This window comes from Bombus huntii, chromosome 12, assembly GCF_024542735.1.
Source record: "Bombus huntii isolate Logan2020A chromosome 12, iyBomHunt1.1, whole genome shotgun sequence".
In the NCBI taxonomy this organism is placed as follows: Eukaryota; Metazoa; Arthropoda; class Insecta; order Hymenoptera; family Apidae; genus Bombus; species Bombus huntii.
The window spans coordinates 4,215,565-4,235,580 of NC_066249.1; the positions used below are offsets into that span (position 1 = coordinate 4,215,565).

The 20,016-nt window shown below is 39.0% G+C and overlaps 3 protein-coding genes across 11 annotated transcripts in view; 1 reads left to right on the forward strand and 2 right to left on the reverse strand.

Annotated features, from left to right (window-relative positions):
- Nucleotides 1-14: 14 nt before the first annotated feature.
- Nucleotides 15-881, reverse strand: LOC126871552 (NADH dehydrogenase [ubiquinone] 1 alpha subcomplex subunit 5). Its single transcript, XM_050630473.1, has 3 exons — nt 716-881; nt 398-559; nt 15-297 (listed from the first exon to the last, which is right to left on the reverse strand). The coding sequence occupies exons 1-3, from the start codon at nt 734-736 to the stop codon at nt 124-126; spliced, it is 357 nt and encodes a 118-aa protein (XP_050486430.1). The 5' UTR covers nt 737-881; the 3' UTR covers nt 15-123.
- A 289-nt stretch (nt 882-1,170) lies between these two features.
- LOC126871550 (40S ribosomal protein S5) lies at nt 1,171-2,799 on the reverse strand. 2 transcript variants are annotated; one of them, XM_050630469.1, is made up of 3 exons: nt 2,681-2,799; nt 1,652-2,024; nt 1,171-1,504 (listed from the first exon to the last, which is right to left on the reverse strand). In XM_050630469.1, exons 2-3 carry the CDS (start codon nt 2,015-2,017, stop codon nt 1,220-1,222), a joined length of 651 nt encoding a protein of 216 aa, XP_050486426.1. In that variant the 5' UTR covers nt 2,018-2,024; nt 2,681-2,799; the 3' UTR covers nt 1,171-1,219. The 2 variants fall into 2 exon arrangements, with proteins under 2 accessions (XP_050486426.1, XP_050486427.1); XM_050630470.1 differs by having other exon boundaries at nt 2,591-2,735.
- A 134-nt stretch (nt 2,800-2,933) lies between these two features.
- The window catches only part of LOC126871530 (zinc finger protein 608-like), a 33,186-nt gene continuing 16,103 nt past the window's right edge, over nt 2,934-20,016 (forward strand). For 2 of the 8 annotated variants that reach the window (XM_050630422.1, XM_050630414.1), the window contains exons 1-3: nt 2,934-3,289; nt 8,736-8,940; nt 9,804-10,578. The gene's annotated coding sequence lies outside the window, so the exon portion shown is untranslated. The other 6 variants (XM_050630420.1, XM_050630415.1, XM_050630416.1 and 3 more) reach the window with 6 other exon arrangements.

Here is a 20,016-nt window from a genome sequence, read left to right on the forward strand (position 1 = left end):
AATAAACACGATCGTTGACAATGCGTTGCTACATGGAAGTATAATTTAATCTATGATTCTATTACATTAACCGATAAGCTATTCGCTTAGTACTATGTACAAATATTTGAAAGACAATTAAAATTATTTGTGAGGGGGCCAAGTCCACTGATGCAGTGGAGCTTTTTCCATCAAGCTTTCCCATGGCTTATACTCAAACATATCCTGTGCCAAGTTCAGTTCGTTTTTCGCGTGAATTATTAGTTCCTCGATTTGTCCCTGGTTTATCTTTTCTTCTATAGCAGGGATGCTTTCATTCTGCAACGTCAGATATGTACATATTATATCGGTAATTCGATTCGAAATAAAAATATCGTCCAAATATCTAGTATTTAAGAATCCTTAAGTGAGAAGTAACCTGTGATATAATATCGGTCCTTTCCTTAATCAAACTTTCGATAGATTTCCTGTAAATGTAGTCTTGTGGCATCTGATTCACGAGCCGTAAAATTCGTTCATACAATACACGAAGTTCCACACGAGGATTCACAGATACAGCGAGTCCAGTTAAGTTTGTTGACTATAAATAAAAAGATATTGTTATTGAACAGAACATGAAAAAAAGGTATGGTTATGTTTTGAACGAAATGACGGAACCATTTCGAGAATGAAAGAGATATTATCCAATTATTTTAGCAATTTACTAATTATATTATGTTATACACAGAGACGTTACCTTTTTCAATGCTCCTGACATGATCGTACACGTACAACCTATTTCTCTGAAATAAAAACCAATTACGCGATCAACTTCCGATTTGACTCAACCTCTAAATTATACGATACGATATATTTTCTGTAGTGGTAACACTGCATTGCTACAACATCGCTATCTCGACAATAAATTGTCAACTACGCTTGGTATGTTCAAATTAAAGAATCATGCAATTTCTAAATATCGTTTATCTCCCTTTCATCTTTATCTTAATCGAATCATTCCCTGTTGATTTTGTTCACTTTTGCGTTAGCCTTCCAACAGAATTCGCTCGTTATTTCGTTAACGGACAAAATTATGAAATTGAAGATCAAATAATGTTTATTCGAATAACAATTCGATCTTTTTTTTATCATGATGTATCCTTATACGTGTAGTATATGAACGACAAGGACGGGAAACATATAGAGCAAGAATCACTTTAAAGACATATCATTTATTTTATATTTTCACAAATAAACATGTTTATCGATTAGATTTAGCAACACGTTCGAGTTCGTCCTTCTTTTTAATCGCGTAAGAATTAGACGAACCTTTGGCAGCATTAATGAGTTCATCCGCCAAACATTCGGCAATCGTCTTAATGTTACGGAATGCGGCTTCCCTAGCACCGGTACATAATAACCAAATGGCCTGATTTACTCGTCGTAGCGGAGAAACATCCACCGCTTGTCTTCTAACCGTACCAGCACGACCAATACGCGTGGAATCTTCTCTTGGTCCTGAGTTAATGATAGCCGTCACAAGAACCTTCGTACAAACGTAATAAACGTAAAGATAAACGTGTGTAAATGCATTTTCATTCTAATTTTACTTATTTATATACATATGTACATATATAAAATAGAGTAACCATAGTTAGTTACAAAAAAAAAATGACTATAATATATGCATTACCTGTAAAGGATTATCACCCGTTAGCAGGTGAATTATTTCAAAGGCATGTTTTACAATTCTTACTGCCATTAACTTTTTCCCATTGTTTCTTCCGTGCATCATTAAAGAATTTGTGAGACGTTCAACTATGGGACATTGAGCTTTTCGAAATCGTTTCGCAGCATAACGTCCAGCAGAATGTGGTAGATATTTTGCATTTTTCTCTTTTACAGCGATATAGTCTTGTAATGACATATCGTTCACCTGTACATCATCGCAATTCCAACGACCAAATAATTTAATTTCTGGCAATTCAGCGGAAAGTGCCACAGGCAAAGTTGTAGTGGTAGGTACCACTATATCATCATACGTTTCTATGTCAGCCATGATTTATCTGTAAAATAAAAGTTATCATTAAAAACTTCTTATATATGTGTTATTTATATAAATTGTATATTAATAATGCAAAATCATAGATCGCCAATTTTTAGCACTATGTGCATAAATCACAGAGAGAATATATTCATTATTCTGCAAAATGAATATAAAAATTGAAAATTTGAAAAATATTCCATTTAACGGATTCAAATATTGCAAACGCTGTTTTTTTTGTTGAATATCAATCAACGCGGTACATTGATAGAAATGAGGAAAAAAAGAAAAAAAAACGAAAAAAAGAGAAAGAAATATGTATAAACATCGCTTAGTTGTATCACTAGTAAAGTTTGACAGAAATTGTAACAGCGCGGAATAATTGAAACGATATAGACGTTCAACGCTATTTCTTTGAAATTGAATGTTTCCAAAGTCCTCTCATCGTTATCTATGAAACACCACAACTTTGTTGATATAAAAACTTGTATACGAATAACACGAAGACATGTGGCCATGTGGTCGCGTGTACAAATCGAAACATATTTAGCTAGTAAATAGTAGAACGTATTATACGTTTTTAATCACCGACTATCGTTTGCACGTTGCCAATATAATGATATCACTTTTTTTAACACAACTGAATAGGTAAAGTTATCGAATCTTCGAGTCCCTTACCATACAAACTTCGTTCACGTCTTCTTTGGAGTAAGCGTGAACAGGAAAAGACCATGACACTAGTGGCGCTTCGACCTGTGACTGCCGGATTTCACATACCCTAGTCAATTTCAACATACAACGTGACTATCTTTAATTTCCATATCATATATATTTATGATATAATATAGACTACTTTCACGCATAATTAATTTCCATCGTTTCCTTGATCGATTAATTTTTTGTTGTAATGAGGAAGCATGACAAGTTTTCAATATTATAGTCGTTAATTTGACTACCAAGTGTTTACAGCAGTACTGGTAAACGCACAAGCAGAGACGATTGGTTCGTGAGTTGCCATTTTGAGCGTGTATTTATGAGTAATTCTACTTAAATAACATATTATTAGTGAATTTTTGTGATATTCTATTCAGTTGTCATAATTGTTTAAAAGTGCACATGTGAAACAGTTCGATAATTGTGTACGATCAAGTGTTTGGTTTCATGTTTGGGGTTAGTACCGGTTACCGCGAGTAAACCGGTACATGTCGAATAGATAAGTTCGCGTCAACTACGAAAGATGTCACTACTAAAAAATCTGGAACAACTTCCGGTCTTTAGAAGGAAACGGTAAGTATTATTTGTATTTTTATATTTGTCTCTAATTTACCTTTGGACATGATACTACGCGTCGACAGTAAATGAATGTCATTTCTGCAAGAATTATGTATATCAGATAAATGTATTGCGCGATCTATCCATGTTCTTACAAAGTATGTAGTTACCCAGGTAGTAAGATATACGACATTGTACTTGTGAAAACAAGCAATTAATGTATCAAAAAGAGAGAGAGAGAGAGGGAGAAAGAGAGGGTGGGCGAGAATGAAGGGGGCGAGCGGTAAGAACAGCTAAGTGCGAAAATTTAAATATTATATCAATTATTTCATATATTACAAGAATATTGTGGCCATTGCAATTCAATAAAAGATAGTTACAGTTTTATACTTGACGGATGAATGAATTGGTTTGGTAGAGGAAATAAGTATCGCGAATAATTTGCAATGTCATGTTAATAACAATATCAATATTACAGTAAAGCAAAATAAAAGGAAAGAAACAAGAATGAGAAGGTTTCTAAACCTTACTAAACCAAGATTAGGTTCCTAATTCTGTTTGTTCCAAGATTTGATCTGGCATTAAAGGTTCTGTCATTAAGAAAAAAGACCGTCATCGGCGAAAAGTATTCGTTCATTAAAGTCATAAAGTTCGTAAATTTGTTTGCTAATATACAGTTAACAGGATAAATTCGAAATCGAGGGACTATTAACAATAAATCAGAATGACGTGGAATTTAGCTCGGTTTGGATCTGCATCTAATTCAGCTGGTGTTTTTCTTTCAATGGAAGCAACGCGATGAAAAGTAGAAGGGCACCGATAGCCGAATCGTGGGAGGGTTCGAACATGGGGTGTATCCTAGCAACTTACCGAACCGCTAGAGGGTAGTCGTTCAGTGACGTAGCTACAGATTTCCTACCTGCTGTATCGACTATTTTATAGATATTCTGTAATTGTTCTTCTTCATTTCCTCGATGTATAGAATCGACCGTCTATTCGTTGGCAATGTTAACCTTTCGCTTACCGTTATGTTTTATTACCACAGCAAACTTGCGCCATAAAATGTACTAATGTAATACACAGAATAACGAAGGGAAGCGGAGGGAGCTTTAATTTGCTTTCAAGCGTGTATGCGTATACGCATGCGTACGCAGGGCTACGTTCGTACTGTATTGTTAGTATTTGTTAGTATTGTATGAAATGACCTGTGAAGAGAAGGGATAAGGTAAAGCTGTAAATGGATTTCACAGAGAAGGAAATTTATTAGGGGACAAGGGTATATGAAATGTCGGAAAAAGTCAAAGCAGGACAAAATGTGCCAGGTACAGATGAACGACCATTTCATCCTATGTAGTCGAATGACGAACCAGATAGTTTATGTCTCTACTCTCTGCAGATTCGATACTCTCTATAACGATTCGATCAGGTAATTTGTCCTAAAGCAAGAATTATAGAACAATCTGTCAATTGATTCCTTGAGTAACGACGCGTAAGAATTTCCATAATTTAGAGTAATTATGACGCAAGTGTAACAAACTAAAGAACCAGAAAAATACGCGAAGGATAAGAAAGGAAGGATAAGTAGGTATTTACCTGCAATTTCGCACACAAAAGAAAAACGTTAAGTGGGTTTCGGACATTTGTATAGAGCAATTAGTATTTACAAAGCGGATAGACGAGGTAGAAACTAAATTTCGAACCTAGGGGGAATTTAACTGGTGTAACGGCAATGAAACTACGAAATCGGTGTGTGAAGTAGATGGAAGATACGAGCACAAAGGACACGCGAGGGGGTGAGAAAGATGAGTGAAAGAGAACCGTGCGCGCGAGGGGGTTGACAAGACCACATGCTGCGAATACTCTTCTCGCGTAGTACTGTCCCCTATCTTTTTCTCCCCTAGTTCTCCCCTCTCTTTCTTCTATGCTTCATACTCCACGCTCCCTTTTCCTTTACATTCCCCTTGCCTATTACCTTTCGTTCGCGCGTCCTTTCTCCCATCCACTTCTCCGCACACGCATCCACTGTCAGTCCTGTCCGATCTGCTCTCCGACGTTTCAACCAGGCTTCTGCTTCTACTTCTGCTTCTGCAACGCCCCACTCACACTAAACTTGCATCGAATCTCTTCTACACCAAGCAAATTGTAATTTCAAGTCCTATCGTGTTTATACACGACTTTAACTATTTGTTGTAAAGATAAGTAATTGATATTTACAAAATTAACCGTAATTCAATTAGCGAATGCGTTATATTTGAAGCAGTTGGTCTCGATATTTTTTATCGTGCTGAAATAGATTTCGAGAAACGCAAGATTCTCGTTCACGTTTTTTATAGTTTAATGATCGTAAAAAATACTGAAAAGGGACCGGAGAACGAGACAGACGGAAAAGGTTATTAAATGAATGTTGAAGTTGGAACAAGATAACGATGACACTACGCTCCTAGTTGATGTTGTAGAAAGTAAACAGAAAAGAAACGTACAACAGTGAGATAAGCGTAGCTTTGGTAATGGTTCAACGAAACCCGGACGCGATGTAACCAAATCGATGCAACGTCGATTTCAGTCGAATCGAATCGAGTTTACGAGAGACTAAATTTTTCGAATGAAAACGATCGCATCGAGAAATTCTACATTATAGCATCCGCGAGGATCGACAACGCCACGCCCATCCGGATATCGATTCGTTGACAACGTTGCTTTTCGCTCGTGGCTCGGACATACCAAACTTGGGACAGTGAACATTGTCGTCCTTTCTAATCCTCCTCTTTTCATTTTCTTCCTATTTTACTTCAAAACGTTGTCCTTGTGTCGTAAAGATTTCTCGCGAATCGATTGCAAAAAAGCATAAGAAGAATAAGGAGAAGAAAAATAATGAAAAAAAATATCGAGCTAAGATCTACATTGGGAATCTTCTGAGAAAATTTCCCTTACTTCGTGCAAGCTTCGATGTTCGAAAAAAAAAAAAAAAAATTGTTTTACGGAAGAGCATTTCATAAGTCATCATCGACCACTCTTGCGATGTTGATATTGGTTTCGCTTATCGAAAGTAGCAATGTCACTGTGTTTCAAACGTCTCTTCTCTATCGAATACAAATATGTAACAACGGAATAAATAAATAAATATGATGACTTTTTCGTTTCGTTGTGTAGCATTCAATCATTGACACTTTTACGAAGGACTAACTGTTGAGAGGTTGTATACGAAATAGGGAGAAGAGAAAGGCGAGAGAAAGGAATTGAACACGGAAAGAGAAACACAATCAAGGCGTAAAATTTTACCTCAATTGCTTGGAATCTTAATGAAAACTTTTATCTAAAAAGATATTGTTATTTGTTATTATCGTTCTGATACTTTGTTTCTTCTGAGAAAAATTAATCTGTAAATACTGTAAGCAAGGATACACACACACACACACACACACACACACACACACACACACACACACACACACACACACACACACACACACACACACACATACCTGGAATGAACAGGATTAGTATATCATAAAAAAAAGGCATTGAGATTTACCCCACAGCTCGTTTTTACCGCATTTATTACTGCTTCAAACCCAGTAAGTAATTATACGTAGATATATTATTCGTCGATCGTTTTGAGAGTTTGAACTAATTATGTTGTAAATTTTGTATTTGTAATAATGCTCGGAAATATCGTCGTATTTTAATAACACTACGCATAATAAAATCGAAATAAGAACAAGTAATAGCTTTCTTTTTCCTTCCTTTTTAATCGATCAAATCGGCTTACAATTAGATGTCTGTAACTGTCACGTAAATGATTCAAGACTCGAAATGTTCCAAACATGGATATAATGAAATTGAAAGAGTAGCAAAAAGAAGAATAAAGTAAGGATGGGTTTTCGCGAACAGCATAATTACTCATAGAAGAATAATATTACGAAATGAATTTTAGTGGTAGATTTGTCTGGTAGCTTGAAAAGGTCAAGTTCCTTTAAAGCTATCATTAATGGAACTGCTACGTCCGTTTACTCTTAGCCACGATCCACGTCGTACGGTTCATTATGGGAACTAAGAATCGTCGACGAGAAAGAGATGGTACTCGAGAAGAACCAACCGAATGAGCGAACTTGAGTATGCACTATGCACGTGTGTGTGGATATATAGAAGGGGGGAGCAGAAAAAGTAAAGTGACGTGGTGTCGATGCTGAGTGGGGAAGTTCTGACGAGGAGAGACAATAGGGAAGAAAGAAGAGCAATGGAGCAATGGAGAGAAACAAAATGTTCTGTACCAGCTATGGATGGGATCTTGAAGAACATATATTACGAAACTGTCAAGGATCAAAGTCAATGCATATATAAGTTGATTCGATCGGTTTATCGCATGCGTTATACAAAGTATCGTATAAATATCGACAATGAAGATGTACTTAAAAAAAAAAGGAAAAGAAAACAGTATAATTGTTCTATGAAATTCACGATAACAATAAAATCTTTTGTAAAACCATTTTTTAGATGAATGTAGTGGCTGCGTCAAACAAGTTTGGCTCGACTTGTCTGAAGTTGAATTTTCCTATCGAGTAATATGTATGAAAGGCTCATGTAAGAAAATGCGTTGGGATTACATATAAAAGGAGTACTAAGAAGGAAGAAAGAGAGAGAGAGAGATTTTTGTTTCGATGTACATATATATGTACATACACTGCTAACAATCAGGGCTGCTTTTGACGAGGAAAACCAGGAGAAGATGGTGAAGAGAAGGAATAGGAGGTAAACGAGGAGGAGAAGGAAGAGTAGGAGGAGGGTATCTAGCTCCTTCGGGCTCCTTCGTGTTCCTTCGTACTACTCCACGCTCCTTCGGCTTCTTTTCTTCTTTCCGGGTTTTGCCACGCTCACCGTGACACCACACGGCCTTCGGTAGAAGACGACGGAGGACGCCTGTGCAGAACCCTCGCCCTGCTTCTAACGGTTGGCCAGCACCGGAAATCAACGACCGGGCGCCCCTTTCCTTATCTTTCATTTTCTTTTTCTTTTCTGTTGCTTTAGTTTTCTTTCTTTTTTTTCTCGTCGCATATTCACATCTGCTTCTATGCAGTTAAAACCCTCGATACATCTTCGAACAAGAAAAAACTATCTACATTTCTTAAGGTAACCTTTTATGTTTCAAGCACTCGGAGTGTGTTATTTTGATTAAGAAAAATAAGAAAATTATGTACGTGGTAATGAATAAAATGACAATGTACGTAATAAAATAAGATATGAATTGATAAAATTCAAACGGTACAACATAATATTTATCGATGCAATATTAATCGGAAATTAGCAAGCCTATATATATAAACTGAAAGATATCCTGCAGATCGATACAACTTTAACCGTAAATAGCGCTCGTAAAGTGTAAAACGAAGTGAAATTTTTTAATCTGTTAGAAATTATTTGTATGGTAAGATAATGAAAAAACCATTGGTTTCTCGTTCGTAAGGGAAGAGAAGGGCAACCGAAGCGATAGGTACGGTCCTGTCCGAAGTTTGCCGAATAGAGTCGAGGATAGCCGATCTTGGTGGAGGCCCGTAGCCATGTGTTGCGGTCTGCCGTGAGTGCTTTCTGACAAGGGAGGTGCGGTGTCTGCGTTTTTTCTTTACTGATCGCAGGCCAGAAAACCGGGATTTTTCGAGTAAACAGAAGAGGTACGTGCAATTACAGTACATTGGGATATTATCGGTAAGATTAGAAAGTGTTCAAGTGGAAGAAAAACTGGATATTTGGAAAAGAAAGTGTGTATATTTCTCGCGCGGCGTCGGCCGAACGAAACGACGACGACGAAGAAGGAGCTCTGCTTCGTCTCTCAATGTATACACGAGTCTACGGTCGGTATGTGTGTTTGTTTGTGAGAGTGCGCGATCGAAACGAATAGCACCGATTCGGAGCAGTTGAAGACCGGTAGACGTTCACGTACGCAGCCACTGAGAAACACGGAGGCATTGAGTGGAAACGAAGAAAGAGAGAGTGCGCATGATAATCGTATCCTCGATAGCTGCCAGATAAAGACGCACAGGGTGCTGCGTGCAACTTCTCTCTTTTACACGTACACATATATATATATACAGGCACACGTATACTAAAACACAAAAACGTGCGCGCGCGCGCGCATACATACGCATATATACACGTATACAAACACGTACGACACGTACGCAAACTTATGCACGTATTATATTCTTTCGTTCTCGCTCTCATGGATGCTCTGTTCTTTTCCTTCCTTTCCCTTTTTCATCCTGGTGTTTCTATCTTTCTCGATAACTCCGTCTCTGTGTCTGTTCTTGCGTGTGTAGCAGGGTGAGCACGCGAGCAAACGACAAACGAACGAATGCGCACGGGCATGTTCGTTCTGTGTTGGTATTAACATCCCGTTCGTTGTGTTTTGTGTATTCTGTTTGTAGCGAATGTCGCCCAGACGTATCCTAACTATCGCAAGTATGGCTGGTTGATCGAACACGACGATGCCAGTTTTGTAATTTTTAGCTACACGGTATCTTTTTTGTCTGTCCAGAAGTGAAAGAAGAGGAGGAGAAGGCAGCTATCGAATCTATTGGGGCCTGCGAATGTTGGTCGCGTAAAGGGGACTCGCGTACGATGTACGCGTCCTCGGACTTCGGGAAAGTGCTACGTATGTTCGTTCCTTCGTCGTGTGTACGTGTTTATCGCGTGTGACGAAAAGTAGTGCACGATCGCTATGTGTTAGCTTATTAGATTGCTATGTGTTGAAGAGGATCTTAATAGGAGAATATAGTAACATCAGTGGAAAAAGAGAGAAAAAAAGAGAAAAGGAGATGCAAGGTGAAACAAGTGAGCGAGAGTGAAGGTGGACGGGGCACACGCATCGGTTAGTTAACGCTACTACCGAAAAAGAAGAGGAACGCGCGTAGCGTCGCATGGATAATCGAGCCTGTATACTGTACACTGTACACGATGCAAAGTGCGTACAACAGGGAGCATCTATGTGTCTGTGCGAGCGTGCGCGAACGCGGCCGCCTGTGTATTTAAACGTATCGAGATCTGGTTGAGTGATTCGTCCCTAGTGTGTTCGCGTTTATGCGTGGGAACGAGGTCGCGAGGTGAATTTTCTACGCGCCACGAGACACTCGACAATACTGGAAAATTAATCATCTTTCTTCAAATTGGATTACCTTTTGGGATACACCACTTTCGATGAATTCGTATGAACGATAACACGAGACAACATCGATGAAACAAAAGAAAAGAAAGAGTGGATTTTTGAAACGACCAACGCGAATTTGTCCAGTCTTCGATACAAGCGCACGATGGTAAGAAGCTTGTAAAAGTATTTCCATCGATTTATACAACGTTGTACTTTTTATTCGTACGTCGTGTACACATTTTTATCGGGCGCGTATGTATTCACCACTTGCTGATGCGTGATGTGTCGCATTGTGTCGTATCGCTTCGTCTCGTCTCGTCTCGTCTTGTCTCGTCTCGTCCCGTGTCGTCCCGTGTCGTCCCGTTTCGTCTCGTCGCATCTCGTCTTGTTTCGTCTCGCCTCGTCTCATGTCGTATGGTATAGTGGCGTGGCATAGCGCGTGTGCGTACTCGCGTGTATACTTACTTTCGAGTGTGTGCAACTTGCGTGGAGTTGTTGCAAGCCAGAGCAAAGCCGGTACGCGACGTATACATACATACATACTTACATACTTACATACATGCGTGTTACACGCACGTACGCACGTTCTTCAATTTCGAATCGTAGCAGTAGCATTTCTTTGGTTTGTCCTCTTCGGAATCGGTATCGTGTCGAGTCGGATTCGTGGCTTATTTGTACACGCACAATGTATATTCTGACTACTTTCGATCGTTTTCAGCGTTTTTGGTATGGTTAGGTGTAAAGTAATGTTTCGCGCAATACTATTATCACAAAGCACACGGTGTCATGCAACGATACGACACGGTGGCTTACGATCGATTACGATCATAATGGATGCGGCCTCGTCTTTGCGTCTTTAATTCGAGAGTTTACTAGGTCGTCTTTACGAGTGGCTCAATCGGTTTTCGAAATTTCACACTCATTTTACAAATCCATTTTCTATTTAAACACAATTTAATTAACAGAAGATCCTATGTTTCAACGGATCCTGCCCCCTGTATATCAATGTAAAAAATGAAATCTGATCTCGAAATTCGCGTATAAAATACGAAGATAGGGAATAAATTTGTGTTTGATCAACTTTTCGTTACGCAGAAATAGGACATAGGTAAACAAACGGAAGCAAACAAAATGTTTCGATATCCCGTAAATAGATGTCATATTGTGTCTTTCTAACAAACTTGCGAATAAACACTGTTAGGTCTGTGATTATTTCCTTTTGGCTGAGTAATTTAGGTATTAGTGTAAGCTGCTTGATACGTAAACACAAGTTAAAAGATAAACAATGACCTTGTTTTGTTTTACGTAATAATACGACGAATTTAACGTATATCTTTGTTGCGATATCAAAAACTTAGACATTCGTTTTATGAAAACGGGACGAGTTTATTCGAAACGATAGTTTTTGTTAAGATTGATCGTTGAGATGGATCGATACGATAACGTACCCCGTCATAGCGATGTTTTTCATACAAACACCGATCACGGTTCATCCAAGAGCTATCTGTCCCCCATTACACACCGTTTCACTGTTTTATTTTTCGAAGAGTCGTTGAGCTAGCGATTAGAAAGGATGTCGTTGAATTCTACCGCGTGCCACTATATTCTATCTTCTATGATTGTATATGTACAATATAATACTATATAAAGTATAATTAATCGGTGATCTTTAATGGATAAGTTGCCGTAGCAATTACATACTTCCATTTATCTCGTAACGGCTCTCGCTAACGGGTTCTCGCTAATGGCAACAGTGAGGTTTTCGAGTAAAGCGATGTATGTAATTGCAATCCGTTCATTTGACAATCATGTGACAGTGTGTAGAGGGGACAAAGAGAAAAAGAATACTGGGAGTTGAAGAGATTCTTGCAAAGACTACATAATTAGCAATTATCGTCGATAGACATCGTTGTTACAAACCTCAAAGCGTTGCTAATGAGCGAGTTAAATCATCGTTATGAAATAAAAAATCAATGCTCGCAATCGCCCACGTGTCACTCGTGTTTTCACGGTTCATTCAATGCGTTTAATTACTCGCTTTAGTTTGTTTTTAACTTGTTTATCCTATGCATTTTTTATGACAAACCTGCTCGTCAGTCGCATTTGCTCACTGGCGAATACGATATAGGTACATATCCGAAACAAGGAGGTAGTGCATTTTATATTTGAATCTATAAATGGTTTTTTGGAGTATGCATATTCTATTGGATAAGTTCGGAATGTTCTCCGATTAGCTATTATACGTAACACTGTGCTTTGCATTATTCAATTTTCTTTCTGTTTTTTCTATTTAATTACAACTACCGAATTTACAACAACATCGTATCATCTGATATTTCGCTGGATATTTTCGTCATTCGATCTAGATTTATAATTTTCGTAGATAACGATAAAGACACTCTCCCTCTTTAGAAATAACAAAATATCGCGTTGCTTATAAACGATCGAGAAACAATGACAAGTATAAAGTTCATTTTAATTAGCGAGAAGTATGGTACATTGGTATAATCTTCGGTATTGATTAAATGGCTGACCTTAGACGACGGGTCATCAAACGGCCGTCGTATTCTTAACGATAACCTTTGTTTGAAAAAATCACTTTTTCTTAATATCGATATGTTATTGCTAATTAAAGCGGTGAAAAGCAAAGTAGAATCGACGCTAAAGGCGGCCATAAGCAAACTTTTGATCAAAACTGTACTGGATGAACTACAGAACGATATCTGATATAGAATTGTCCCGATGTACAAATCATTCGATCGTTTGAACGCAACGGTATATTAAGAAATTTACATCATGGGACAAGGTACATGTATTCTCACGTGTTTTCTTTTAGTTGATGCCTTTTTCGTAGACAAAAAAGGCGTAATTGTACGAAGAAACGCGTGGGGTAAAGCGAATTACGGGCAATACTTTCCCAGGGTAGAATGTCGGGTCTACGGGCAAGCACAAAATGGCTGCCAGCAGGAACGATCGACCGTGCGTGCGTGCGAGCAAGCGAGTTAGGAGATGTTGTTTCTTCTCCTTTGCCCCCCTTTCCCATCCTCCGTTTCTTCCTACCTTTATATGTGTATACATATACAAAACGTGTGCGCTCGCTCACACACACACGCGCGCGCGCGCGCACACATAGGGCTTACATCTCTTCTCGTTTATGCTCGTTTACTACTACTCGTACATATCATCTCCTTGTTTTTCCCTTTAACCATATAATATCTTTTTTCGTTCACAAGATATAGTACCATCCCCTGTGCTTCTTCTTTACCTTTGCTCTTTAGCTCTTTCTGGTATCTCCTTAGGTTCCCGATCGGACTGTCCTTTCCTCTCATACGAATAACACGATAGCGCACATAGAAACGTGATTTTCTTGTTTGTGCAGTTTTACAGTCGAAGCTATTGGAACGGTATCGCGTTGTATACATTTCGTTCGATTCTTATGCGCAATAATTATGTACATACTTCGTCAGGTTGCCGTGTCGGGTACGTCGAATAGATAAGAATTTGTCATCGGTGCTATTTTCAGTGTTGTTTTGAAAGACGGTATATCAACGATACGGTCATAGTCTCTTAGTTTTTCCCATTCTTGTTTTTCTTGTTCTACGAAATAGAGATTTACGATTAAATGAATAATAACACGATAAAACAGAATAGATTGGAGTAAAACGGAAGGGTTGCAGGAAAGATTGATTGGAAAGATGGAAATAAAGGGAAATGGCAATATGTATCGTGAAACGGAAGTTGAGCCGCATAGCATGGCACGTGCATGTGTATGTCGATGGCAGTGAAACTCGTATGTTGTATGTTAGCGATGCCAGCACAGGGCTGCTTGTGGCTCTTACAACGTTCCACGATGACCACATATGTACTAATTACGAAGCGTAACCAGCCAAGTTACAGTATTCACGTCATGTATGTATATTAGCTACATGTATATTACATATAGCGACCACATATATGTCAGTTTTTTGGCAGTAGCATATTTGTGTTTCCTATCGCGTTCGCGTCCTTCAAAGCTTTTTAACATTTATTTTACTCATTAATATGACAAGTCGATTCCTAATGCGCTTATAGTTTGTGAAGTTTCTTCGTTCAATTTGTTCCAAGAAAGTTAAGTATTGAGCATAATATTTTATATCTATATTTTATTGTATTTATTTACTTCATATATGTACGGAAATGAATGCCCAGTAGTGTACCGTAATAGTCAGTATAGAGTATATAAAGAACGCCAGTTCAACAACAAAAAGTAGAAAGAAAAAGTAAGAAACAGCAGATGTAAAAGACATAAGAAGATAAGAGATGATGAGAAAAAAGGATGGAAGGAGAGACGTGTCCTGCGGGCATTACCTGCAAGATTCTGTAAATGCGAGATTTGGATGTATTGATAAAATCACAGAAAATGCCCAAAGCGTTGCCACATATGTTCGCGACATTGCATATACGGTTAACTGGATACAAGATGGAGAAATTTGAGCAATATCTATATGCAAGAAATGGTTGCGTTGATTATAGTGGTCTTATGGGTGCGTACAAGTTGATTAGTTCCAGGAGCTGAGGATAACAGATGGTTCCATTAATAAGTCTAAAGAGGAAGAGACGGTCTGAAGCAATTCTCACGAGTGACTTTAACTTTAGCTCATTATGTGCTTTATTACTCATACAGAAAATCTAAGAAAACTGTTGAACGCATTAAATATAAGATGCTGTTTGTGTTTAGCGCGGTGTGGCGACTAAATGACCGCAGAAAAACAAATTATTTTGAAAATAACTGTTCTGCCTTGTCAGCTCGTTGTCGCGCGTAACGCGAAACAAATGGTGAAAACGTTAAAATTTCAATATTGTTGGTACGGTAAAGGCGCAGGTATTCGCTGGTTCTTTTTTTTCGGAAAAAACATAGATACGGTAAATATGGTCAAACAAGACTAATCAACTAAGTGCCAACAGCGATCGTTTGAACGTATAGCGAAAGTTGCGCAGTTGTTAAATCAAACGATTTGGTTTTTGTGGACGATTGAAAGAATAATTTCTTTTACTGTTTGCCCCAAATAACGCAAATTACCATCATGAACATCGATTAGCTCGTATCTCTTTTACGAATATTATTTTTATGGGTTTCGACTATTGCGACGATGTTTCGTTATCGGAACGCTTAGAATATACGCAGATACGCGAGCGGTATACAAATATTACACGGAACGATTTTATTTATTGATGTAGACGAGAGGAAGTAATTGCTACGACGAAACGATCAAGGACAGCGGGGAATAACATTAACGCTTCGTATATAATGAATCATTGGTTATAATCAAATAAGATAATTTCTAGAAAACATTCTGATCTTTCCGTCGCGTTGATTAATAAATATGCATATCGGTATATCTGGTCGGCTATTTTATATGAAAGAAACGAGATTACTCTCGACAGTCTTTTAGCTTATTGGCGTATAAGAAAAGGACGGTATTAAAAGAGAGCGAGGTACATCGTGTAAATCGCATTTGATAAAAGCTTTTTACTTTAAACGATTACGATAAAATTTCGGAACGCGTTGTAAAAGTTTGTTATCATTGACTGCTGGCAAATTATTTTGTGTGAACCTGGCGATAGAAAATAAGTAATAAATTGAGAATCTTTCTCGAGAGGTAGGGCGATCAAAGAACGATCGATTTAGCTTAATCGTTGATTATAGCATATCTGTAGCGACGTGCAACGAGAACGGAAAAGGAAAGAGGGAAGAAGAAAGCGATAAAAGATTGGCGTTTTTCCAAAGGATCACCAGCAACGGTGCGGTATGGTCGATGATATTGGCGAGTTTTTGGAAACGAGTAAGTGACTGGCAGAGTGAAGCGATGGTATCGTGATTCTTCGTCTCGGTCGTTTCTTCTTTATCTGTCTCTCTCGGTGCATTTCGTCTTACCTCGGCTCGCCCTGGTTCACTGTAGCGTTGCAGACTTTCGGGCTAAAACGTCACGTAGTCATCAGCCCTTCTCCTCTTCGCCTGTTTCGTAGCTGTTTGCTTACCTTGACTCGATAAACGTCAAACGCGCACGAGTCGTATAGATTCCGACGTCGAACTATTTTTCAGGCAATGCTATTGGACATTGGTGCTAATATTTATTAGCCATAAATATTGCCTCTCCGCCCATGTGTAACAACGTCCATACTATACTTTTCTTTCAACTAACCCTTTTGTAGTTTTCAAACAAGCTCGGACAACGAAGCGTTTAAAAAATTGATACTAATCAAGGAAGGCCGGAAGTCATCATTTTCCTTTGCCAAGAAAATCCAGCTCTTCAAATATTAGATCTAGAGAAATGTCTACCGTTTTAATGCGTGTACGACGATATGGGACACACGTAATAAGTGCATCCTACAGAAACGTCAAACCCCTTTGTTCTACGCCATTGTTCTATGCCCTATCTTCCTTCTTCTTTTTTTTTCTCTCCTCTTGCTCCTGCTTCCCCGTCTATCTTCTCGCACTTTTTCGTTCTTCGTTATTCGTAGCGATGGTTGTCTGTGAAATTGACCTTGCGAGACGAAAAATATAAAACAGAATACACGTTTCGAATATATCGTCATTACCGATTTAATTTAGCTTACTCGACGCTCTGTTTGTTTATAAACTCGAAACTCATAGTCCTACGTCCGTAAAAAAAGTTTGATCAATATGTCGTAATAGATCAAGGTCTAATTTCGTGTTTGATTGCTTTTAGAATGTTTCACGAGACAAACACATTTTGTAGAAATCACATTTCTCATCATTGACAGATCACATACTTATGTAGTGGTATAATGTCGCGGAACTGGTTTATTACGCAAGCGCAGTGATCTCTCTCTTTCAAAGTTCCCTTCTAACCGATTACAAGATGCCACTCAGGTGTGTTTGTCTCGCTCATCGTATATTCAAGTATACTGGGCGCTGCTACTGTTGTTGCTATTGTTCTTACGGTCATCGACTCGCTTCGTCGTAAAAAAATCATCACGACCTTGTGTTTCCAAAATTTACATGGACGAACGAACACGGAGCACCGGTTGCTGGTAGTATCGTTGCATAATTAAGAGTAGAGGAAAGAAACGTATTTACAGTCTCTTTGATTTTTAATCTGCATTTTCAATGTCCAAGGATACAAAAAGTAAATCACTTCTGTACGTATATCGCGACGTTTCTAGGAAGTTTCTTGGATAATTATATGTATAGAAGAGCGTCCACCTCATCGATTTCAATGATCTTCAGATATATTGTTAGTGGCCATATAACCGCCACTCGGCTTTACTTTCCGAGATATTCATAAAAATATCTTTTGCTATTTTTTTATCTAAGTGTGGATTAGGCTTGAATTAGCTTTATACACGAATACGATGATATTATATGTGCATAGCTAAGCTAAGACGAATTCCTTTCTTATCTCCCTGTAGTTACAGATTGAAGCGCGAGACGCATGAACGCATCGTGGTACGAATACATCTATAATATCATTATGCATGTCCGTACGTACAGCTAACCCAAATCTAATCCACAGCATGATAATGATAAAGTGGCACAAACATTTTTACGAATACGTTGCAAACTAATAATATAGCTGGCGGTTATAAGCATAGAAAAATGTAATTCAGAATGTTGATCTTAATAACATATTTGAAAATCACTGTAATCGGTAAGGTAGGCTTTCTTCTATGTATAATTAAAAGTAGCCTGAAAGATGTTAAAAGCGCAGGAAAACGTAGAAGCAATGTATAATGGGACAGAAAAAGGAAAACGAGAAACCGGAGAATAGGCGTAAATATAGAATACACGATAAGTATAGAAAATTCGATAAAATCGATCGGTCGACCGAGTATGACAGAAAACCTAATAGTAGTAATAATTTGTGACAAGTTATTGGAATAGTGGTATTATTGGATAGCTGCGGCGGCATTAGCGGTGGTGGTGGCAACGGTGGAGGTGGTGGTGGTGGCGGCGGCGGCAATGGTGGTAGCGATGCCTGTAGTGGCGTGCATAGAGGTGTACGATTGGGAAGGGGAAGCAGTCGGTTCAGTGAGAGGCAGACGGTCAGAGCCGATGCAGTCGAAGGATACGTCGACGACGATGATCGTTCGATCGAAGTTGTCGTTGTCGTTGCTCTACTCGTCGAAGAATCGAATAGGAAAGTTATTAGGCGGTTTCGTGGCGAGTCGAAGTACGAAGAGAAAGGGATCCGGTGGAAATGGCTGTTGTCGTTGCCATTCCGACTACCAATCTCGTCGTCGGATGGTTTCCTTCGAACGGGAGACAGACGGGCCTGGTAGTAGTATTTACTTATCGTTTCGCCAAAGAGTGTTGTGACAAATGTATCATCTATCGACTATAATTACGAATGGTGATAGCAATGCCGTTAACATTTTTTAGAGACCAGGATAACAGTTTCGAAGGCTTTGTACAATTCGATTTACCCGTACGTTACGGTACGTGGTTTAGACGACAGCAGATTTAAGAAACGTGACGATCAGCTAACAAAACGATACGCGCGACGAGCAATTTAATAGATCGCCGTGCGCCGTCGTAATTGATCGTTCCAATTTGCTGCCAACGACCGTCGCGTTTCATATCGCGTTTTATACCTTTACCTGGTAGATATCGCGACTCGTTATCTCGAATCGCGTAGCTTTATCGCGGAAACTTACCAGCGGATCATTGACCGACCAGATCGATGGAATTGAACGAATTTCGCGACTTCGTCTTCGTTAGAACGAACGTCTTAAAACGAGCAAATTAGCAGAAAAAGAGGACCGACATCGTTAAGGGATGATTTCGTGCGACGAAACGATACGACGAATACACGAACGAAGATTTCCCATTCGCGAGATTTCACGGTTCTTCGACTCGAGGTACGAGGAAACGTTCGTTGAAATTGTAAATAAACGAGTTTGTACGCTTTTTACGGGGAAGCTACACGACACGCGCACGAGAACGATCCATCGACTCTGTTGCTCGTACTTGATGAGAACCAGCCCGCGATTCGTTCCGTCTGTTACAAGAATGGACGTCGTTGTCGTTGTCCGACGGTGGAGAAGAATCGCTGATAGTGGTTCGATAGAGACGAGGCGATTGGGGAACAATCGAACTAGCAGGAACGAAAGATCGTTCTGGTGGGGTTCGTACTACTTATTGCTAGTTTGGGAGAAATGGGAGCGGTAAGGAGCGGAAGACCAGAGTAATCGAAACGGAAGTAACGAATGAACGACCAAGGAAACGCGTTCATCGACGCTTCGACGCTCAAACTAGACGTTGGAAATCGTCGAGTAACGGCTCACTCGAGCGTTGCGAACGAGAACGTTCGACGCACGATCGTGCTTCGTTTCCAACTTGAAAAACTTTGATCCCTTTTCTCTAGCGGTACCCGTGACATGCGTTTTTCTTCGTCACTGCTGTTTTCCTGCCTAAAGCCATACAGTATCCATCCCATGAAAAATCTAACCGAACATCTGTCAGATACATAGACGTTGCGCGTATATGTACTTTGTAGATTTAGTTCGCCTGGCTGCGCGTCTCTCTATCATCGATCTCTCTAAATTATCAAAAAATGCCGATTGCGTATCAGCGCGAAACGATTATCACGATCGATCTTTC

Bases quoted from the DNA above. Each gene is read 5' to 3' on its own strand.
- LOC126871552 (XM_050630473.1), bottom strand. From the start codon at position 736: ATGTCAGGAGCATTGAAAAAG. The intron at 560-715 runs GTAACGTCTCTG...TTTTATTTATAG, and splicing joins TGTCAGGAGCATTGAAAAAG to TCAACAAACTTAACTGGACT. The intron at 298-397 runs GTTACTTCTCAC...CTGACGTTGCAG, and splicing joins GGACCGATATTATATCACAG to AATGAAAGCATCCCTGCTAT.
- LOC126871550 (XM_050630469.1), bottom strand. From the start codon at position 2,017: ATGGCTGACATAGAAACGTATGATGATATAGTGGTACCTACCACTACA. The intron at 1,505-1,651 runs GTAATGCATATA...GTTTGTACGAAG, and splicing joins CGGGTGATAATCCTTTACAG to GTTCTTGTGACGGCTATCAT.